Here is a 24,515-nt window from a genome sequence, read left to right as displayed (position 1 = left end):
CTACAGAATGGGTCTAGAGACAAAAAGCCAGACTGTCTATTAAGCCAGGCTTGCTGATCCCGGCTCGCCAAATCCACCAATTCTGAGCCTCGCTTGGCTTTTGTGGAACGGAATAAACCAGGCTGTAAAGATCAGGATTAAAAAAGCCTGGCTTTGGCCTAAATCCTGGATTAGTTAATCCAAGTTTCGTGAAACAGGCCCCAGGTCGGACACATTTTCTAAAGCATGTAACCAGCATAAAGCACTGTGTACACTGTGCAAACTTAGAAACAGGTCTATTCAGTCATCAGCCGGCCCTTCCTATAGGCAGAACAGGCAGTTGCCTAGGCGCCATGAGAGGAGGGGGCCAACCAAGCATGCATTTTTTTTAACTCATATATACAGATTTTTTATATAATTCATTACGTTTTGACAAATCTATGTTTGGGGCATCACAACACATATATAACCTAATATGGAAATCCATATTATGCTATGTCATTTGCGGTGGTGGACAGTAACTGTTTACTTGAGTACTGTACTTAACCACACTGTACTTAACCAAGGGGCCTACCAACTAATTTTGAATACTATAGTACTTGAGTATATACTTTATCCACTACTAGTCATTTGCATTGTATTCTTGTTAGTAACTGGTAACTAAACAGAATAGTCTCAGATACCTTGTTCAGGAGGATGTAATAAAATAATGCTACAGTAATTTGGTCATAATCCAGTATTATGATACTCTGTTACCATCTCTTTCTTTCCAGTGTCCACAGTAACAAAGGCTAAATTACAAAATATCACCATCCATAGGCATCATGATGTTACTGCAGCATCATAGTGGATTGAACAATTCCAATAAGAAGCTGAGAATCTGGCAAAAGCAACTTTATTTTGACGCAGCCAGTGACCAGTGACTTTCAACTTCACTTGGAGAAATAGTAATTCAACATGCATGACTACCTTGTGATGTGTTCTCTGTCCAAAGATTTCTCTCAGTTGTACCATATTAACGTAATGACAGTCCTTTTTATTATATTCTTCCCACCACTGCCCTAGTGGAGATTCAATACTTTATTGCCATGTCAACAGAGTTGATTGGAATGCATCACAGATGCAGGCATTGTGAAGACAGAGTAAGCAGCACAGACCCTGGTAGACCAAGCTACAGCCTAAAGGGGGCTGTGACATCATACAGTAGAGGAGTCATTGTGGTATGTTTTTTATTGACTGAAACTGTTGGATGACCAAAAACATTAGCTAGGGTTCCTGTGTTGCATTACATTGAAAATTTGAAATCGATGACTATGAACAATGTTTTGACCGAAGCAACAGCTGTAAGTATTTGAAATAGTCTTGCACAGGGCTCTGCAAGCTGAGCGGGCCCTGGAGCTTAAGCTCCCCTATTAAAGTTCCATTGTTAATCCGGGCCTGGACAGAAGGTTGGAGAGAGGTAGGGCACTCCTCCTGGCAGAGATTTGCACTCTAATGTGGGCATCTAGTAAGTTCGAGATGTGTACTCTGGTATACAATTCTCGTTTTCTTCCAGCACTCACAATCTCTCTCTCTCTCTCTCACACGCACACGCACAGTCGCACACGCATACATGCCTGCACACACACACAAGCACGCGCGCACACACACACACACACACACACACACACACACACACACACACACACACACACACACACACACACACACACACACACACACACACACAAACCATGACAGCTTTCCCTGACATTTTGCCAATATCATCCCAACACCATACAACTTTCTATTTCAGCACTGACGGCAAATAACATTGCTGATATTGTATTTCAGAGCAAACAACACAACAGTACTATCTTGTGATGCGTCTGGGTGATAATGTAGCTGCCAGCCTCCGACCTTCAAAATGACAGTACATTGGGCAGAAGATATGTACAGCAGTGTTTCCCAACCTTTTTTGTCCCAGGGAACACTTTTCATAGCCTAAAAATCTCGGGGAACACCTAGATTTATGGTGTGTATATATATATATATATATATATATATACACACACACACCGTATATATCTACCTATATATATATATGGCATTAAGGCATATAAGGCATTCAAAATAAGTTTGCGCTACCTAAATAATGACCAGAAGTAAGTCCTTGAGAACGGGTTTAGACCAGGATCCCTAATTATGGATATTAACAATACAACTAGCCATAATTATGGATATTAACAATACAACTAGCCTATTAATATCTTTTATATTTCATATTGTGAGTTTGTAGAACTGTTGAGTGTTGCCACGTCTAGTCATTATAAACTACTTTGGACTTGTTTATCTGTACATTTGTTAGAATATTAGTGGTCCATGACATGAAAATGTTTGAGAACCACGCGCACACACACACACACACACCGCCTCCTGGCCGCTGCAGACCCAGAGGCTCTGTGCAGAGTGAGACCCCAAGTATGTGTGCTGTCTGGCAAACACACACACACACACACACACACACACACACACACACACACACACACACACACACACACACACACACACACACACACACACACACACACACACACACACACACACACACACAACACACACACACACACACACACACACACACACACACACACACACACACACACACACACACACAGAGAGAGAGAGAGAGGAAAGTAAATTCCCATACACAGGTCAAGGACATTTCTCAAGACACACACAGAGGCAGAAGACCAGCTTGCTATACAAGCTGGCTGGTAAAAATCTCTTCCCTGAACAAACAAAACATGAGAAAAGAAATGTCCTTGAATCTTACAGTCTGAGGTTGGCAGGTATACTAATTAACAAAATCATGTTTTTCTTTGTTATATTGCTCTAGGTAGGGAGTCAATTTCAAAACAATTACAAATAGCCTAAACCTCAACCTTAATTATAGGTCAAGCCCAAAGTGCATAAACCATAAACCCCTTATTGTTTTTGTGCGGATTCCGCCATTTTTAGCAGTTTTGGCACATTTTGGTGCCCGTATTTCCCCTGGTGCCCACTCTGCCGGGGTCTGGTACCCAATCTGTTTGCGTGCCCACATTTCCCTAGTGCCCATTTCCCTGGTGCCCACTCTGTTTTGGTGCCCACATTTCCCTAGCACGCACTCTTCTCACCCCAAAGTGCCCACTCTTCCGGGTACCCACATTTCCCAGAATGTTTTGGTGCCCACCTTTCCTGTTACCGACATATAAGTAGGTGGGGATCTCTGATTGACTGACTACATAGAGTAAATCGTAGGCAGTGTTTTAGTTTAGTCTTCTTTTTATCTGAATCCAATCCAGTAGAAGCAGGCCTATTGTAAAATCAAATATATTAAAATCAGAGGTTAAACAAAATTCCACCACCATGGAATCTGTTATGGTTTGTGGTACCCCTCTGGCTATTTTGGACATTGTTTTGGACTTTGGATTTTGTGTTTTGTTTTCCCCACCTCCTTATTACTACCGTAACCTTGTTATGGTATAGTAGTGTCTTGCCCAAGTGTCCTTGAGCAAGACACTGAACCCCCCTTCCATGGCTTCCGCCGCAATTGGTGTATGAATGTGTGTGTGAATTGGTGAATGCAATGCACATCTATGTAAAGCGCCTTGGATAAAGGTGCTATATAAATGCACCATTTACCAGACAGTGATTGCATTGATTTGTTTCTATGTAAACCCTGTTTGCCTTTCAGTTGGTGCTTGGTTCTTGTGAGTAATTGTACAGGTACAACAGAGCTCCTATGGTTCACTTTCTAGTGTTAAAAGTTTAGTTTTTTATGGTACGCTGTAGCTAATAGACTTAAGCCTGACTAAAACGTACTGTTTTTTTTGCCTTTTGCTTTCTTCTGTGCTTTTTGAGCTGTTGGATAAATGTTAGTTTTTTATTCTGCATCTGAGCCTCCACCCCTTGGCATTGTTTAGGGTCCCCAACCTTGACAGAATCTAAATTACTTTTCAATAATTTTCCTTTTGCTCTGAGCCGATTGACGGTTAAGACACAGCAACCACTGATCTACAATGTTGCTGGGATCCCCCAAAAAGAACTGAGACTGATGTAGCAAATTCATCTCTCTTAGAAATACAGTAGATTAAATCACTGCATGATGATGGTAGCAGTCAGAACCTCAATCTAATGGACAATGTGACTACTCTACTCCAGTGATAACATGTAGATAGATAAATCATTGCATGCATCATGCATGCATATATAGTACATACATATGCTACAGACATGCACACATGTACAGTATAGTAGCCTATAGCCATCATACAGGAAATGTGTGGAAGGCAAATGGCCAGTAGAGGGCAGAATATAAACGGCTAAATAAAAGTAAAATCTTTTTTTTTCTTTTTCGTGATTTTAAAGAACTGTAGAACAATAATGACCCTTTGTGTCTGTCTCCTCATAAAGGTGATGGCCTCTTCAAAATATTCCAAGTCAAAGTGTTTGTGGGTGGAAAATCCTCATAGCCCAGTGTCAGAACCACAAAGCATGTATATTTACTAACAGACTGGCTCTTACAATGGACTCTTTTCCTGGCCGGATGAGGCAGAAAAAGATCAATAGAGGTCCTCCATTGATCTTTTTTCACAGGGTGACTGTGGAAAAGGTTGTACACTGCATGAAATGGATCAAAGCTATATACATTCAACCTGGTGTTATGAACAGGAGTCAGGACTCCAATCTTAATTGTCCTGCTCCTGCCCTGTCCTGTTGCAGAGGCCAAGCGACTCACCACAGTGTCCCCCTTCTCTCCACCAGTGTGTCGGACTCAGCAGATTCCCCTTGGTCAGCTTATGTGGGGAGTGGGGACTCTGGGGAGTCTCTGAGTAGCCTGCATGGCTAATAAGCCAGACTCAAATCACATGGTCGTGTAAGTTCTCTGGTGTAGGAAATGGGCGTACAATTGAGCCTCTCAATTTTTTTTGCCAACGGCTGATTCGGTCTGGTTTATTAACCAGGCTAGTCTCTGAGGCCATCGCTCAGAAGAACAACAAACCAACAAACCAAACAAATGTGTTGTACTCCAGTCCACTGAGTCCAGCTAGTGTAGCATTCTCCACACATTCACCTGACCGCTTCCATCTGCTGTGCACATAAGCTGTGCACAGTGCAGCAGATGCCTTGAATATTAACCCCTCTTGCCATCTATGAGTTTAGACTTAATCTCCACTCACTGTAGTGGAGTGAGTTCCCATATAATTAAAACTGTTCTTTCTTTTTTTTTGTATATTTTGCAAATATATTTAAATAATTCCTTGCCCAGAAAAGTAGTCTATCCTGGCCTTGACCCCTGGCAAAACTGTCCTTCATCCTTTGCCTTAAAGCCACAGCATACGCTATGGACCAGAGCTAGTAAATATGAAACTGTTGCATTGCATTTGTTTAAAACAAATCCATAAACAAATTGTTTGTGTGTAGTTACCCCACTGATGTTACCTTAGAGACCACATGAAACCATGCAAATGTCAATGCACTTAATTGATTGATTGAATAACTGTAGCTGTCATCTGCATAGAGATGACAGATGTCAAAATGATTGTACAGCAGACTCTATACAAGTCGCAAGAAAGCCTACAACTTTCTTTTAACGTCCTCCAGGATGCCCTTATTGGTCTCAGAGCAGCATCCACTCTTAAATCCCTAGACTCTGTTTATCACTCATCGATTACGATTTATTACAGGTGATAGCTATGGTACTACTCACCATTGTAAATTTGTATCTTATATAGCAAGGTTGGATGGTCCTCCCTAACGGAGAGACGAGAACTGCATTGGCACCTGTTCTTGTATAAACTAAGCCATGCTTGGAGATTGTCCAAAATACATCTCATCTTTTCTGAAATGGGACTCTGAGCCCTACCATACCCGGTCAAGTAATTTCCCCAAATTGAAGGTACCAAAAGTTAACTCTGAACTTGGTAGATCTGCTTTTAGCTTCTGTGGCCCTAATACATAAAATGACCTGCAAACGACGAAGTATGGCTGCAGCTGCATGTGTACGCTCTATTTGTAGTCTCTATCCCCCGTAACTGCACAAGTATAACTGCACAAGTATTTCACCCACCTTACTTGTAATGTGATGTGACAATAAAGATTGATGGATTGATTGACATTAAAACTGACCACATTGGGTACCCTTGAGTCGTTTTAAAACCTTGGTGAGCATATACAGACCCCCACAATATGTAACTGTTTTTAGATCGTTTTGAAATTTGTCATAGCTTTTTATTTGTAAACGTAATTCACATCATCACATGTATACCTTTTGTTTTTCTTATCCTGATCTTCTGATGTATATTGTGATGTTTTTTTCTATATGACGACACTGACAATGAGTTTGATTACTCAGTGTAATTTCAAGAATAAACAAAACTTGAATGAATGATTGATTGAATTTGCACTTTCCAGAATGGATGCAGGTCAAGGAAGGTCAATACAGAATCTGCTACCAGAAAAAAAGACTTGTTTACATAAGGGTCGTCCATTTTCAATTCATCAAAACATTTAAAGACATACAAATAGGCCTATAGCCTACACTTCTATGCAATAAATAAAGGGGGAAGGGGTACTACACGTTGTGTATTATTATTATTTACAATAGACACACCTACTAATATACAATTCCTACAGTGTTGTGCGAAGCTGCGTCCATTGGTTTGTGTACGTTACTGTAATGGACCCGCCCCTCGGACATGGTTCCTATGGCGACGAGGCAGCGAGGCTGCTGGTCGGGTTCTCACACAGTGTTTCCGCTTATCTAAATAAAGAACTGGCGTAGCAGCGGACGAGGAAGGAACACAGCCTTACTTACACAGTCGATCCGCTCATTTATACACTTAATACAACCCCGGATAGTTCCATCTACACCAGAGTTAATGTCGCGATTGTGAACAACGAGAGGGGGGCTTGCTGATAACCTTCAAATTGGTGAGTCTGCCTTTTCGCCAGCTAAGCATAGGCCATTCTGAAGACCAAGCACTGTACCGTATGCTATGCCTAGCTCTGTGTATATTGCTGTTGGTTCCAAACAGGAGTAATGTCATTAGGCTGAGCCAGTGTAACCATTTGTCAAATATTGTCCGTTTGAAAACTTATGTTTGTAAACTCAAGGTCTTTAATAGTAGGAATGGTGGATCTGTTTGTCTATAAGTCTTTTGTTTTGTTTAGATCATAGACAGAGCTGGAGTGTATAGAATATTAAAGCATATTACATACCCGGTTATCAGTGGTCAGACATATCTCCACTTTGCCAGTCGCTTATTTGTGGCAGTGAAACTTCAACCGGGTGTCACACTGACACTGTGTCTAGTCGAGGTTACAGTGTTGCTACTACTCTGTAGTCTGTACTGCAACATTGTTGTTATCATTGGGGATTGGGGAAACATTTTCCCCAAAACAGCAACAGGCCCGAGGCTGTTCTGAAAGTGAAAAAGATTGTTGTGTTGAATAAAGCAATGTGTTTGGAGGGAGAGATTGAAGACATAGGTAGTAGGTACTAAGTGTCTAGTGTCATGCGTTGGGCTAAACCTTTGTTTTGTCTTTGTCCGACATTGTGCATTGTGTGTACTGTGTGTAGCCCCGCTGTACAGTCTGGCAGCCCACCGCACTCTTTGTTTAAATAGATTGCTGTACAGTCGCACGTGTCGACGCGTGTGACTCGGCTCTGGGCTGTGCTGCTATCAAGGCATTTAACCTCCGAGTTTAGAAACATCCGTAGGTATACGGGACGTCATGTTTTCATTACTTTGTTGCCCTCTTTTAAAGTCAGTTTGTTTTTGGGACACAGCGTTCCATTTCAGATCTCACGAGGATTTTCTATTAAAACAATGTATTTCTATTATTTATTGATGTCCGCACCAATGTCGGATTTGTTTGCTGTTCTATGTAACAATCTGTTACTCTACTGACTGGTCAGCGTTACAATTTGTTGTGGCTTGATTTGAAATGGTAACATAATTTCCTATCTAGCCTAGATCACTTAATATTTTCTCAATGGACTTGTCAAGTGTCTTTAAAGAACAAGGATCCAGTCCGGTTTTCTTCCTAATAAAAATGGCAAAATCAACAGGAAGTTAACATTTTTACTGAGAGAGCTAGAGATATTGTGTATGTATGTCTTTAATGCTTTGTTTCCTAATGTAAGGTAGGCCTACTGTTTGCCTGATTTGATAATGTTTTTAAGGGGGGGAGACTGCGGATGAAAATGAGCATTTTTGCTAAATCCAGTGTACTTACATTGCATACGTAGTGTCCATTAATATGCATTGTCCTGTCTAAATAAAGTCAATGAGGAGCATATTTGGAATTATAATTTTTTTCTAACCACTAGAGCAACTAGAAATGCACTCTAGTGGTGGAAAAAGTACAAAAATATTTTACTTAAGTAGAAGTACTGATTCTCTACTTGACCCATGTACCCATGAAGAAAGTTACTTAAGTAAAAGTATAAAAGTACCTAAAATTAAATGTACTTAAGTACAAAAAGTACCCGGTGTAAAATGTACTTAAGTATAAAAGTAAAAATTACAAAGTAAAAAGTGTTAACATGCTTTTCAAAATGCCTACAAAGAAATTAAGTCCAAAAGTGGCTTTATTTCAACACTCATCTCGCATTTAATGTTTGTGTTGGAATAAACACTAGAAACTGGCCATTCATTATCAATGGCATTTAATGTTTGTTAGGATCAACACTAGAAACTGGCCATTCATTATCAATGGCATAATGTTTGTGTTGGGATAAACACTAGAAACTGGCCATTCATTATCAATGGCATAATGTTTGTGTTGGGATAAACACTAGAAACTGGCCATTCATTATCAATGGCATTTAATGTTTGTGTTGGGATAAACACTAGAAACTGGCCATTCATTATCAATGGCATAATGTTTGTGTTGGGACAATGTTTGTGTTTACGCACCCTCAGGGTGCAAGCAAGCTCACACAAAAATATATTTCAGATGGGGGTCCACAGTCATTTAGGGGAGAATGGGGAGAGCCATTGCAATTTGCAAGTAAAAGTATAAAAGTACCTAAAATTAAATGTACTTAAGTACAAAAAGTACCCGGTGTAAAATGTACTTAAGTATAAAAGTAAAAATTACAAAGTAAAAAGTGTTAACATGCTTTTCAAAATGCCTACAAAGACATTAAGTCCAAAAGTGGCTTTATTTCAACACTCATCTCGCATTTAATGTTTGTGTTGGAATAAACACTAGAAACTGGCCATTCATTATCAATGGCATTTAATGTTTGTTAGGATCAACACTAGAAACTGGCCATTCATTATCAATGGCATAATGTTTGTGTTGGGATAAACACTAGAAACTGGCCATTCATTATCAATGGCATAGTGTTTGTGTTGGGATAAACACTAGAAACTGGCCATTCATTATCAATGGCATTTAATGTTTGTGTTGGGATAAACACTAGAAACTGGCCATTCATTATCAATGGCATAATGTTTGTGTTAGGACAATGTTTGTGTTTACGCACCCTCAGGGTGCAAGCAAGCTCACACAAAATTATATTTCAGATAGGGGTCCACAGTCATTTAGGGGAGAATGGGGAGAGCCATTGCAATTTGCAAAACAGACATAATTGCGTGAATTCACGCATTATAATTAGCCCTTCACTAATTAAGCCCCACCCACTCCACTCTGCGAGGGCAAACTGTCTCCCATTGAGATGCATGTTAAATGATTTCTCCATAAAAATAATCGATCATTTCAGTAGCAAGAGCTTGAAAATGTCTTCTAAATCTAGTCAAAAAAGCCTACAGTAAGTGTAGGCTATATGTCTATGCACATGTGGATTACATTATTGGGGGAGAAAGTGAAACCGATATCAACTTTAACGACAATCCCGTTCCACAGACGTTTACATGCAATGCACGGTAAGACTAGGCCTACAGTGATTATTATTGCAATCACCTGGATGGGTGAGTCGTGTAACCTTTCTTGACATTAAGATGTGTAGCCCTAGCCTAGTGACGAAAACAGAACTGCAATAACTGCAAGTTTAGTAGACTCATTTAGAGAGAGAGAGAGAGAGAGAGACACCGCACCACCATGCTTCTGTGTGAATGTGAACGAATGAGTGAGGCGATGACTTTATAAACTTTATGCGGAGATTGCGCATATTTCGCGCGGAAATGTGTAGCGAGTAACGAAAGGTGTCCAATTTTAATGTAGCGGATTAAAAGTATGATTTTTTACTTGTAAATGTAACGAAGTAAAAGTACAGAAAAATAAAAATAGTAAATAAAAGTACAAATTCTCAAAACGTGTACTTAAGTAGGCTACAGTAACGAAGTAATTGTACACGCAAGTACTGCTAGTCTGCTACTAACTAATTGCCTATTACAACTGCTGTTCTAAATCCTTTAGACCCGTTACTGACCTTATAACTACCTTGAGCGTAACTTAGTTACCTTTTACGTCACCATCAACAGCCAATAAGGGACCACCATTCTTACAGTATACATACATACATACGTTACCTTTTACCCACCCAACACACTCTTTACCTTTCGTCAGAAGTTTTTACATGGCGGCAGCGTCGCGGTACAAAGGCACAAATTAAATCCGAAATGTGGATGGCAGAAAATCCACCAAGGACAGCGATCCTAGAATCCGACTTATGGAGGTTTAAAAATCCTCCTTTCAACGGCTTTGCACTGTGAATATATTTTCAATCCCATAGTTGGAACGGTGGTATATATTACATTTTCATCCCACGATTTTGCAACTCATTTTTTTCCCACCCAGTGTCAATTATCTGATGTAATCCTGGGCGCTACACTTCCTCTGCCAACCTGGGGGGCAGCGGACTGACCTCATGCTTCCTTCTATGCATGAGGACTCCAAGCTGCTTCTTTTCACCTGACAGGGGGGAATTTCCCCAGCCAGACATAGCGAGTGGAGGGAACACGTTATTCCGACCAGTTCCTTTCCCCTCCATCAGGTGCCCCGGCTGGCCAGGGGTAGGTAGTTTAGAGATCAGGATTACTGCATGTTTTTTGTGAGGGTATACCTACCCTAGGGGACACGGGGAGAACATGCAAACTCCACACAGAAAGGCCCTTTCGCCAACCCAGCCTCGGGTATGGGCACTGATGACGCGGAGGAGGGAACACGCCCACAGCGTCCCGGGATCGAACCCAGGCCAGGACCTTCTAGCTGTGAGGCGACAGCACTACCGACTGTGCCACCGTGCCCCCCCCCTATCATCCTTCTACAACAGTTTGTTCCCAAACAATTTCTCCCAAACTACAGGTTCCCGTAAGATGAACGGTAACCCTACTGATTTTGGTTACCCCATGGCCTTTATTTTAAAGCCATTGGCATGAAAAATGTTGAGAGCATTTGTGCTCCCTGGAAGATGGACCCTATTGATTTTGGGGACCCCATGGCCATTCCATTTCCTCTTATTGCCACCTTTATGCCAAAGTTCCACATGCACAACATATTTAAAAATCTAGTATGCAGGGCAACCCGATAGGCAAATGTTTGGGGCGCGTATCACAAGGGCCCACGCAGGATGCCTTCTTCAGCACGTCCTCCTCGGTTCGACTTCCGGTCGGCCGGACTATTTGCTGTGTCTTTCCCCTGCTCTCTTTCTGCCTTTCCTGTCTCTCTCGCTGTCACTATCAAAACTAGGAAGAATGAGGTTATGGATATCTGAAATGACAGGATAGGAGGAATGTCATTGTAGATATCCGAAACATTAATTGGAACTAGGAAGAACTGAATTCTAGATATCTTGAAATACAATTTCTACTAGTACGAATGTTACTATGGATATCTATAATTACAATTATGACTAGTGAGAATGCAGTTTTGACTAGGAGAAACGTGGTTTTGGATATCTAAAACATATTACAGATAGGAGGGTGGAGCGATTAAAAGTTAAAGCGGCTTGCCATAGACCCCTCCTCCTTTTGGGACACTCAAACACTGTGTACATCGTCGTGGAGCGAAATATTCTGTGGGTCTGCTAATTCTCTCCTTTTTTCTTATCTCTCTTATCCTCTCCAACCCTCCTCTTCATCCTGCTGGCTGTAGCAGTAAGACTAAGGAGGGATGCCTGGGCCCGGCAGGGCTTTAGTTTAGACCACATACTTCTTGACAACAAAGGGGCCTTTCTACGTTGCCTCTTCTCAGGACTCCCTCCATGGGCCCAGCCTGGCTCCTCCACCAGAGGCTGAGGCCATTAGCAGCACTGGGGCCTATCGGGTGGCAATCTCTTCACGGCTGTTTCTCTCTTCCTCGACACATGTCTGTTACACAGCTATACCCAGCTCCCTTTGAGCACCAGAGCCTATAGGCAGCTGAGAAGCCACAGTAGCAGCCTGGCAGGCTAGCTGGTTGGTTTCTGAAACAGGGTTGCCCTTTTTTTTTTACTATTATAAATCTCATAGATACCAAGATCAACATGCATCATCAGGAAGTGTGGAGTGCACAAGTGGTGAATAAGAGCCTTTTTTGAGACTTTAGTTTCATTGACCCTCTTTCTGTATGACTTTACCTGCATCCTTTGTAATCTGATAGAGCTAAATCACACATCTATCTAGTAGCAGAATGGCAGAAACCTGTGTGAGTTTTTGTGTGGCTTTCTATCTTTCCCTGGAATAACCCCGCCACGATCTACTTCAAACTTGGCCGTGTGCTGCCTATGACTCGGGTATGGTATGTGCTGATTGGTAACTCATCGGACCGGTTGTTGTCCAGAACAGACAAATCACACCCTGACAGGCATGCATGTGAAGCGAGGGGCGCTCTTATCATCGTACATCATCAAGAATGGTGGTCCCTTATTGGCCAAGGGGTGCCACGACATACATATCCAGCCGATTTGCTCACACATATGATGTAAATTCTCCATTTATTGTCAATGGCATTTAATGTTTGTTTTCAGACACAATCTACACTATAGCTATTTATAGGAATCAAAAACCACACTTGTGTGAAGTGAGGGGCGGCAATGGCTTCCCTGATTGACCAACCCAACCACTGGCTTGTTTGTGTCACTACACCAGTCTAAGTGGTAGCGTGTGCAGTGGTAGCATGTACAGTACATGCATGTACATAGCATGTCATTGTCAATCCATGTATACATTTCAGGAACACAGGTGTCTCTCTGAGGTATAACTCCGGGCAAAACCCATCAACTGAGTTAAAACTTGCCACATGCATTCACAACTTGCACTGTTCCCACTTGCGTGGTACCTGAGTAGGCCTGTGTCCTTAGTACAGTAAATTAACCTAAGGTGCATTGAAGATCTGATCACCTAGACTTGTATGGCCAGAATTGGGATGGTCACATGAATAACAAAAGTATGAATGCTTTTCCAATCCACACATGCTTGAACAGGAATAAATAGTGTATAACCATTAACCACAGATCCAACAGCCACGCAAACCTGCCATCAACTAGTACTGTACATAACAGTGAATGCTTTCCAAAGAAATTGCCATCTTTCCAAAGGAAATGGCCAACTTATTATTAGAGTTAGAGGAAAAAAAGCACATTCTGCATTTGATATAGTGCAGAAGATCAATGAGATTTGTGTACCTGTAATCTAGCTAAATAATATCTAGACATACCCAAATATAATTTTTACATTGAAATAAAATAATATGACTAAAGTATGACTTATTGTGTCGCTGTTGAACACATTTTAGTGTGATGATGCAGCACCACACAGCCCATCTTTTTACAGTGCTACCTTAGAGTGAACAGAGGGTGACTTCAGTCTGTTTTGGCAGTGGCAGCGTTTCTCTCATAAGGACATTCTCTGCAGTCCTGCTGATCCTGTAATCTCACAGAGAGCTGTGATCAGCTGCATCTAGTGCTTTTGGACTATGTTTGGACTGCGTTTGCAGCTCCTGGCAGAAGATGAGTCATGAAAGGTCACAACTGGACCAACCGGTTTCCCGGTAAGGCTTGTCTGGGTTTTTTGGTGACTGATCGATTCTGCTTCCTTTTTAGGCCATGACTGAGCACAAATACTAGTCTGATGTTGACTATGTTGTCTAAGTCTATTTAAACACCATACCCCTGGAGAGGGCCATAGAGTGATTTTATGATTCTATGTCCTTTTATGCCAGTTGTGTTTTGTTGACATGCTGCTGAATTTTAGCTGTACTGTATTTTGTACCCTGTTCCAGCACTTTGACATATCAAACAAGGAAGTAGGCTTTTTATTTTGTCTAACAGGGTAATGGTTAACGTTCTTGAAGCAAGCCAAGAACGGTAAGTGCTATTGCACATAGTATTTCTTGTCATTCTACACTCACGCAACCACCTGGTTTCAAACCTGTGTCTCATGGGAAATCAAACATCCACCCCTCAGCCAAAGTGGGATACCCCTCACAACGAGATATATTAGGCTTGTGATTTACTAGGCTACCCTACTACATGCACTGAGTCTACTATCATAAGTAAGGTAATTCACTAAGAAATCTATGGTTGTCATTTGGAAGCCTTTACTGAAATTATGTTACTGCATTTCACTTAAGTGGTCTTGTTCCAGTGGCTCTGACACAGTGATTCAACCTAATTCAAGCTTATGATAGTAGTTTGTTACTCATATGCAGTTAGTAGCAAGACTTTGTTTCTGTACTGCTCTTAAAGCAAAGCATGTGTTTAAGTAAGTAGCTTGATGTGCAAATATCACAGCATATCTGTCTGGAAATAATTATGTTATTAAAATCTACAAGGTCCATGCACAAAGTTTGCTGATCATATCTTTAAAGGAACATACCGTCCATACAGAACATAGCTTCACAACACATTCGAATTGGCTATAATAAACACTAGCCCATTTTCTAGTGTTGACTAAGTGTTGACTAAACATGACATTCTGCAATTAATAAGTTATGGATGTTTGAATATCCTTTGTAATTCAGTCTTAAGCTAGACTTTTCAAAATGAAAAAGTGAAGCGGGTTGCCGAGTATAATTTAATTGATTGAAGGTGCTCATTAGCTAAACTGGGAGAGTCAACCATAAGAAAAAACATCAAACTAGAAAAAGTGCCCTTCTGGGCACAGGTCTCCACCAGGATTTATTCCTCAGCCTAGTGGGAATATGCGTGCACAGTTTCATCGCAATCGGACGCTGCGTTGAGGAGTTGTGGCGATTTGTACAAAGCGGGCTACTCCTGAAAACTGTAGGAGCCAATCGTGGCCAATCAGGATGGAATATGAGAAATCAAAAAACCTGCCTTGATCACATGACTATGGAGATCATGTGTACCAATTTGCGTGAAATTTGGATAAAATCTGAAGGTAATAATAGAAAATGTGTTTTACATATGTCGGCCTCCTGGTGGCGCTATAAAGAGCAGATGTGAAAAATTCCAGGCAAAGGTTTTTCCTTGGCCTCTAGGGAGTTGGCATACAAAGTTATCCACAGATCCGTGCAGTTAGAGGTAAAAACACTTTTCGGCCAGTTATAGCGCCACCTTGAGGCTGAGTTGAAATTGTTGATGTGGCATTTTGTCCTCGGCCTAGTGGGAATGTGGGTGCACAATTTCACGGAAATCACGCGATGTGTTCATGATTTGCAGCATTTTGTTTGAAACTGAGCACTCCTGTGAACTTTGGAAGCCAATCTTAACCAATCAGGATGGAGTGTGAGAAATCTGAAAGACCGGTTTCGTTGAATGGCTCTAGAGAGACTGTGTACCAATTTGCGTGATGTTTGGACAAAATCTGTAGGTGTACTGTGCAAAAACTTGTTTTGCACAAAGCGGCCTCCTGGTGGCGCTATAACAGGCCGTTCTGGAAAGTTTGGGGCAGAGGTTCATCGTTGGCATCCAGGGAGTGTGTGTGCAAAATTTGGCATCGACCGGGTTAACGGTGGCCGAGATTAGCTGCTCACGGACACACGGACACACGGACGGACGGACGGACGGACACACGGACGGACGGAGTGCAAAACATACTCTCCCCACATGCCTTCGGCCTGGTGGAGACAATGAAAAGGTAGTTCTAGTTGTAAAGTGCTGGTTCATAATAGAAGACTTTAAAATCTACAATATCTTTTGGTCCTGTATAGAGCCTCTCCAAAGGGCCTACCTCTCCATGATAGCCTAGTTATGACTGGAAGTGGGTGGAGCAACAGTCAAAAACATGTAACTTTGCCCCCCTTAATAGTGGGTATGCAGCTGCTTTGCTCATTTCCATTTCACAGGCACCAATGCCTACCTATGCAAGTTTGAAGTTTCAGCAAATTGCTTTTCATTCCTTACTGAAATGAATGGAATTGAATGACAAGCCGTGATATGCTTTGGAAATGGTTGGCAGTACTGGCAGTAATATCAATGGTGGTCAGACCACCAGTATGATCGTTTAAAAAACAAATGTTGAAAGGCCACACTTACAATTATTTTTGCTATTACTGCTTCACAACATATTGTCGTAAAGCAAATCTGTTTCACCGGGGCCTTGGACTAGCTCCTTCCTCGTTCACAATTTTCAAAGGAAGGTCAAATAAAATACTGGTCTGACAAAAACAGAGACAAACTCAAACCCAAGCTGAACAGCTGACTTTCAGTTCATGAATACATTTAGGCTAACCCACCCATGCTAATGCTTTTGCACTCTAGTTGCCCTCTAAAATCTAAATCATTATCCCATTGACTGCATCACTTATATGGCAATGCAGTAAAGGACTGTAAATAAAGAGAAGAATACAGAGCTTGTCAACTGAGTTTCTGGCAAATGAAGGAGGTATTAGATGTTGGGAAACCAAAAAAAGGGTGGTGGGGGATCCCCCGAAGGCACCAAGCCATCTTGTTCCATTTAATTGGACTGCTGTACTTTGAGTTTGCAGAATACCATAACACACAATTAATGGCTTTCTCCTCTCTCAGACTCTTGTGTGAAAGCAATTAAGCAAATTCTGCTTAAGTTTCACTTTGCAAATGTCCTGGCCAGTCAATATTCAGATCCCAGCTGCCTCAGGGAGTCAGTTAATTTGGTGATTATATTTATAAACACTATTACACGAGAGCAGTACACAAAGTGTCATTTTGATCTGCGTTTAACTTTTGTGTTGTCCTTGTCACAGTATGGGCTTGCATTCTTCAGACTGGAACTCATCTGAGTAATTGTAGAAGCCTTGTGGTGTAACCGTGGCCATAAGCAGCGACGATGTAATGATGCCAACACAGAGAAAGCATCTGTGATCATACTGCCGATGCAGGTCTGGTGCTCGTGTTCTTGAGTATCTGCCTTTTGGCAGGATGCAGTAGCCAAGCTGTCCTGCCAAAAGCAACTTGCGTCATTCTCTCCCACCAGCTGGTGCTGCATGCAGGTACCCCTCTTCCCTTCCCTTGCGAAAAAGAATGGAAAGGTGGCAAGCAGTGTGGTAGGAAGGGTGCTGGTTTTGTATTACTGTGCCGTGTGTGTGTGTGTGTGTGTGTGTGTGTGTGTGTGTGTGTGTGTGTGTGTGTGTGTGTGTGTGTGTGTGTGTGTGTGTGTGTGTGTGTGTGTGTGTGTGTGTGTGTGTGTGTGTGTGTGTGTGTAAGATATGTGTGTGCATTCGCCCACATGCCGTCTCATCACATAAGCCCTGAGTCCCTCTGTGGCAGTGCCAACGGCAATGCAGCAGCACCGAGCTCTGCAATCAAATTGGCGTCTCTCACAATGCAGCCTTGCCATTACCGTAGCCATTAGCTCAGCATCCCCGTGTAGCAGTAATGGACCTCCTGGCCTCTCCAGAGGATATACACTGCCTTCTCGTCTCCCAACAAGTCCAGCTACTGTTACTGGCTAATTCACTGGAATCTCACTCACACAACACAACCCACGTGCACCTGGATCTCATTTATGTAATGATCGTGTACTTCCCCTGCACCCCCATTCCCCATCCCCCACTAATCAAACAACAATTGCTTTTGGGAAGCGAAGTGAGTCTGGTTAGTGGGTGGAGGGGTGTTTCTCAGGCCACCAGCACTTTTTAAAGTGTTGTAGCCATAAGCCATTGCATGCTGACTATGCTCTAAACTAATTTGAGCAGATTCTCGTATCTGAAGCCACTGATAACGAATGCAAAAGCAAACATTGAATAAGCTTGAATTCACACGTAACAACATTACAGTTTGACTATGAGCAATGGGGCAAGAGAGTAAATCTGCAGCGATGAGACTGGGCTTCAATTTGCCCTTCGCTAAGTCCCACCCCAGCCCGTTCTTGGCCAATACCACGTTAGTTACTAACGACGGTTACTAAGTAAGGATCCTGGTCAAGCTTTCAATGCGGGTTAAGCGGTGTCAATAAATATATTTGCTGTAGTATGTGTGGACCTCAGAAAGGGGGTTCAAACTAGTCCATTCCATTAATTATTTTGCTCCGTTGTAACTCCTTCAGCGCCACCTGGTGGTCACCAGTTTAGGCTCTGAGTGCCAATTCTCCCATTATAAAAAAAGAGAGGGCGTTTAAAAAAAAAAGTAATTTAAATATGTCTTTACGGGCATGGCAACCAGTGCATAATTGATTTAGATACGGGAATACGTCCCTGGCACTTAAACAAATATTAGAAATAAAATTAGGCTTTCATTGACTTCCATTGTAACAGGGAAACGGCTCTCAATGTCACTCTTTTAGCACATAAACGAACACAACAAAAGCTGATTCTGACAGGATATCACATCAGGAAAACTCATGCGGTTATATTTTTAATAAAAAAATCTACTTTTTCTTGTTTTGACTAATTTGTGTACAAAGAAGATCCGGTAGGTATGCCTACGCCGACCGAATCACTTCTGTTCGCGTTAAGTAAAAAACGATCTGATTGGTCCAAATCTGTACACCCACTCCTGAAGTGTATTATTGGAATGCCATTGAGCCACTACGGGGATGTAAACAAACGTATTTTATGTCGTCTGCTTGTCGCTAAAAACATACACAATGGACGTGTTTGAGGGAGACACTTTAGAAGACACTTTAGGAGAAGTGTCTGGGACTGCTCGTCTGCGAGGCTGCAGCTGGGTGCATCTCAAACAGCGTGGCGTCTTGTTTACAAACGAAACCTCGCAAGATGTCCCCGCGAGAGTTGGGAACGCTGCATTACCGCTTCAACCAAAACTAGCTACTTTATAAATCTATCTTAAAAGACGAAAATAAAACTGCATGCGTTTTCCTGATGTGATAACCTGTCAGAATCAGCCTTTGTTGTGTTTGCTTTATGTGCTAAAAGATTGACTTTGAGAGTTGTTTCCCCCGTTACAATGGAAGTCAATGAGAGCCTATTTTTATTTCTAATATTTACTATTAAACTGCACAGCGGAGCTAAATAATTCATGGAATGGACTAGTTTGCTCATAACAAGGTAAGAAAACAAACCCTCTTTCTGAGGTCCACAAATGCTACAGACACAGCTTAACCATTTTGACCCGCATTGAAAGCTTGACCAGGATCCTACCGTCGCTAACGTGGTATTGGCCAAGAACTAGCCTGGAAACCAGACGAATCCCCACGAAGGGAGGGACATTCCCACGAAGGGAGGGGCTGGAAGGAGTTCCGCGGCTTGTGATTGGGTGAGACGGGCGTCAGTGGGGTAGGGAGCGCTCCCCTGTGTTCATTGTAGGGGGGACGAGGATTTACTAATCGTCGGCCTCCGCCGCGGTCTAAAACTAAAGGGCGAAAGGCCCTCCCTTCGTGGAGCGGAAAACTGTGTTGCATTATCCCACAGCTATAAAAAATAGCCCTGGGCAGCTTGGTCTGGCACTCCACACCGACGTTCCAGACTAATATCTACGCAGTAGACATTGAACATTTGTTTGTTTAACTGTATGTAATGTGTTTTATTTTCGTTTTATTTTATTTTTATGTCATTATTTATTTATTTTTGTTCTGTATTTATTATTGTCAAAACATTTTGTGATAAGATTTTGTTTGTATGTGTGCTGCCATGGGGATGTGGGGAGAAAAAAATATATGTCAATTGTTTTGAAAATACTTCTTTGTACTGTAAAGAAAATGAATAAACATATGTTTAAAAAAAAAAAAAATCTACGCAGTACGCAGTGATATTGGTCTGGCCATGCCAGGTTATCGATTCCCAGCTGTGGTGCTTCCAGCTTGGCCAGACACTCCACCAACAAATATAATTGCCAGTGTTCAAGGGGGGAAACCGGCAGGGTATATGTCCTTGTCACTGCACCAGTGACTCGTATACCTCTGTTCAGAGAGATGGCATGCAGTAACCTCCACATCATGCATTCTCCTGGTGAACTCCTCGCTTTCAGGTGAAAATAAGCAGCTGGTGGTGACTTCGTGGGGGGGAATTGACAGCAACTAATAGAGAAACTGTTGCTCTCTCACAGCTGTTGTCCCAGTAATCCTACCTTTTGAAATATATACGTTGCATCACCCACAGTGGAAGAGACGGGAAGAGACAGCGAGCTGGAGAATGTTTATTGTTGTCTGTCTAGGGGGCTTGGCTGTGGGAGGGAACAGGCCTCTGTCTGCTGAACCCCAGCATGAGAACAGGAAATGCGCGAGCACAAACGCAACCATCGACTCAGTCATGCATTCACTGTAACAATAATCCAACTACATCATGAGCAGGCCCTATTTCTCTCTCTCTCTCTCCCTCTCTCTCGGTTGCTCTGAGTTATGTAATCCCTACTGAACGCCGATGGTAATCCACCTCTTCTCTCTCGCTCCAACCCTCCCTCCCTCGTGACAGGTTACGACGAAGAGCACTCGCCAGTCGCCTGGGGGGGAAAAGATGTGCGATGGAATGGTAGCGTTTCTGACGAGATCCCCGTCCTCCGCTCTCCATCACTCCTCCTCACTAGCCCACAGGCTGGCTGCCTCCGCTCTCTTCCTCATCCTCGCCCTGCTCCCTCATGGTCACACATCAGGTAAGATTTAGCCTACACACACACACACACAAAACCCATTGTGCACAAACGACTCTACCACAGCTCCTCTCCACACATCGACCTACCCTCACACACACACACACACACAAACACCTCCACAACCACCATCATCTTGCGGGTCAGTTATATTAAATTAGTTTCCTTTACCCTTGGGCTGGTCGAATTTCCTTGCTTCTGAGCGCTGGCCGAGAACAGAGGGCCGTTCCAATGCCCCCCGCTCTGTCCGGACTCCTAATGAGTCACGGTTTTTCCTGCCATTTCTTTATTGAGTTAAACAGAGGCGCTCGGTCTGCGGTCACACCACTGTCATAAGGTTTTTAATCAGCCGCGACATTCACTGTCCTCGGAGGTTTGTAGCTAGCCAGCAGGGTTAGCACACCCGGCCAATCTCGCCATGTCACGACGGGCTCCACATTGAATTCAGCACAGTAGGGTTTTTTCTTTTTGTCCTGACATTTGGTTCACACTTTACAGTCGTTGCAGGAGCCTCGAATAGATGCACAATTGTGAAGGCTCGTGCTTGGAGGTTGTTTCACGTATAGCCTGGTGATATGCTGCCTGGTTGAACCCCTTCACTTCTATCCATTTCATTTTCCCGTCACTCATCTGACGGTAGGCTCCTCCCCCACACTCATTCACTCACACACACATACACACGTGCTCACTCCCCCCCCCCCCAACACACACAGACACTCCCTGCGCACATATCCAGCTTGTGAATGCTGCCAGATGTCCTTGTCACAGCAAGAAGGCGGCGGATTGTGCGTGTGCGTGCAGGCCGGGATGTTGTGGCCCTAGGGATATTTCAGCTATAATAGATTTTTCCGGCAACACTTAACCTAATATATAGATGATGGAAATGCATGACTATTGCAGTATAAGAATCATAATTGCATCATAAAATGTCAATACTTTATAAAACATCATGTGTACTGTATAACCATGTGTCATCATTATGGGACTCTTGAGTCATGTACCAGAATGCTCGGTACATTTCTTTGTGCGATAAGACGTTATGAATACCACAACCAAACCAAAAACACTGAAATAGTTCATATAGTTTAGTTACTTTGTACTATGATGACGGTATTTGAAACAATGGTCAATATACATTATATTAGGTCAAGTGGAAATATATATTTTTTCCTGTTTCCTGTGGTGAAGCATGTAAAAGCGCTGTTACAGATAATTTATTTAATATTCATTCAGTACACACTGGACTACACACAGCTTATGATATGCGTATAATACCATCACAATGACTTATAATGCCTCATAATCATATAGTAGGTGTCCTATTCAAGCCAGACCCTACTGATTTTCCTTGTTCGATGCTTCATCAAGCATTGCTTAAGTAAATAAGTGTACACGCCTATTATGTCTGAGGGAGAGAGAGAGATAAATGGGAATGAAGGGAGGGAAAAAGAGCTAAGGGACAGTGACAGAGAGAAGGAGAGCAAATGAGCTCAAGAGGGAGAAAGAACGGCACGGCACCCAATGTGTAGCTTCTGTGATGCTCTTATGTAATTCACGTGATTTATGGAACGCCCAGAGGAGCACGTTTCACACTCACATTCTCTCTCTCGCTCTCACACACACACACACACACACACACACACCAAAGCATACAGTATGGCACACACACACACACACCAAAGCATACAGTATGGCTACTTGGCTAGGTACAGTATTTTACCCACCTATCATTCTCCGCGTGCTGGAACAAGGTGGTGTGTTTCTGTATGTGTGTTAAAAGGCTGTAAGGATGTTACGCTCTATATGCCCAACAGTATGCGTGCGATTGCACTGCTGCCTTTTTAATTAAATCTCCATGCTACTCAGCCAGGTGGGCGGCCGCAGCATTCCCAGATTCTTCCTTCGTAACTCATTGATTTTTTAATCGGTGTTGTCTTGTTTTGTTTCCGTTGCCGAGCACATCTCTCTGCTGCTGAGATGGGTCATTATGAGTCTTATTTCACAGGATTCTGTCATCATCTTCTTGGGTCACTAATGGTTCCTTGGTCCAGTCGCACTTAATTTCCATTCTTTCTCTCCCCCTCCATACATAATTCAAGCAGGTAATCCCCCTGACATATAGGCTATACCGGGAATGAAGATTGCCCCGGACGTTTTCATGAATATGAAATTTCATCACCGCTGTGTGATGTGACAGGCTTATTTTCACGGTCGACACAAACGGTGCACACACTGTATGAATAGGAATGGATACGGCACAATAGAATCCTCAGTGTTAATTTATCCATTTGTAACTGAGAGGGTACGAAATGTAACCAAATGGACCCATGAGGGTTGCATTTGTTTGAGTTAAATTGACACTGAGGATTTTGCTGTGTGAGAAATTATGGATTTGCATTCAGATAGAAAGGACGGCATACGCAAGCATAGAACTCAGTGTGTGTGTGACTGTGTGTGTGTGTTTGTGTGTGTGTGTCATTCATTAACATGAAATTGTACCTTTTTATATGTTATTGTTTATTATAGCATAGAGTGTGGAACATGGGAGAGAGAGGGGCGGTGATGGTAACAGAAGGTTGTGAGTCATACTCCTACTGCTACAGTATATGGCTTCACGCTTTCCACTCCAGCATGCTGAGCTACAGGGTTCATTTGGCCAAATTGGCCCCCAGGGGGGAGATGACTTGAACCACTCTCGTATTGGTGGCTTTGTATTCTTTGTGAAAAGGTCACACCAACAGGCTCCACCGTTTATAAGCTCAAGCTGCAGTAAGATGCTGCCACCCACCGCAATGCCACTTCAAAGCCAGCTTTAGCGTTACCAGACATGCACTGTAAAATCTGTGATAATTGACCTCTGAGCGTGTACAAATGGGCTACATTTCGCCCATTTTGGGGAGTGTACAATTGTTACATTTGTACGCGAAGGTTAATTACTTTTTTCACTATCCGGTGCTCAGCTGTTCACACAGTAAACCGGGTTAGCGCATGGCAAAGATATCATCTGCAGTGTCCCTTGAATTACGCGCTTCTTGCTTTGATCCATAATAACACAGGCCTCCAAAAGCATGAGAAGCAGCAGCAAAGCTAAACAAATCCTCCTCTGCATTCCCATCTGGGTGCCAGTAAAAACGAACAGACTTGGCATTTGTTTTGTGTTGCTCAGCAGCAGAACGCAAGGGCCAGCTGCTGTCCTGCCTGGAAAACGATGGGTGGCTTCACTCAGGTGGCCTTGAGGGGGGCAGGGTGTTGTTTTCACCGCTGGCTTGTATCATGTCATCCCATGATGTAACGGAATTACGTCCATTGTTTTGTGAGGAGTTTCGTCCCCTATGGCCTATGCTATAGTGTCACTGAATGAAAAAATGCTCCCACTTGACTTGACTGAATGTCACGTATACCCGTTTTGTATCATGTATGTCTGTCTCTGTGTCTCTCGGTCTATCGGCAGACAGAAGTGAACCGAGGTACTTGTAACTCACAAGGAGCTAGTGGTTGACCTACCACCAGGCACAGAAGTAGTTCCTTTTTTGTGGTTTCAGTTTCGCCATTATGTTACAGAGGATATGGTCATAGACAGTGAGTCAGAATTCGTTCTCGACAAGATACTCCATTGCAACAGTGTTATAAG

General features: G+C 42.6%; 2 protein-coding genes across 2 annotated transcripts in view; both read left to right on the top strand.

Annotated features, from left to right (window-relative positions):
* Positions 1 to 24,515, top strand: part of srsf5b (serine and arginine rich splicing factor 5b) — a 327,173-nt gene that overhangs the window by 271,221 nt on the left and 31,437 nt on the right. The window lies entirely within an intron of this gene.
* susd6 (sushi domain containing 6) overlaps positions 6,736 to 24,515 on the top strand; it is a 41,520-nt gene continuing 23,740 nt past the window's right edge. The window contains exons 1-2 of the mRNA XM_083790988.1: positions 6,736 to 6,936; positions 20,710 to 20,887. Coding sequence (XP_083647114.1) covers positions 20,752 to 20,887 — 136 coding nt within the window. The 5' untranslated portion in view covers positions 6,736 to 6,936; positions 20,710 to 20,751. The remainder of the gene's footprint in view (positions 6,937 to 20,709; positions 20,888 to 24,515) is intronic.

Source organism: Protomyctophum parallelum (assembly GCF_964188405.1).
Source record: "Protomyctophum parallelum genome assembly, chromosome: 19".
Taxonomy (NCBI): domain Eukaryota; kingdom Metazoa; phylum Chordata; class Actinopteri; order Myctophiformes; family Myctophidae; genus Protomyctophum; species Protomyctophum parallelum.
This window is presented reverse-complemented; position numbering and strand designations above follow the sequence as displayed.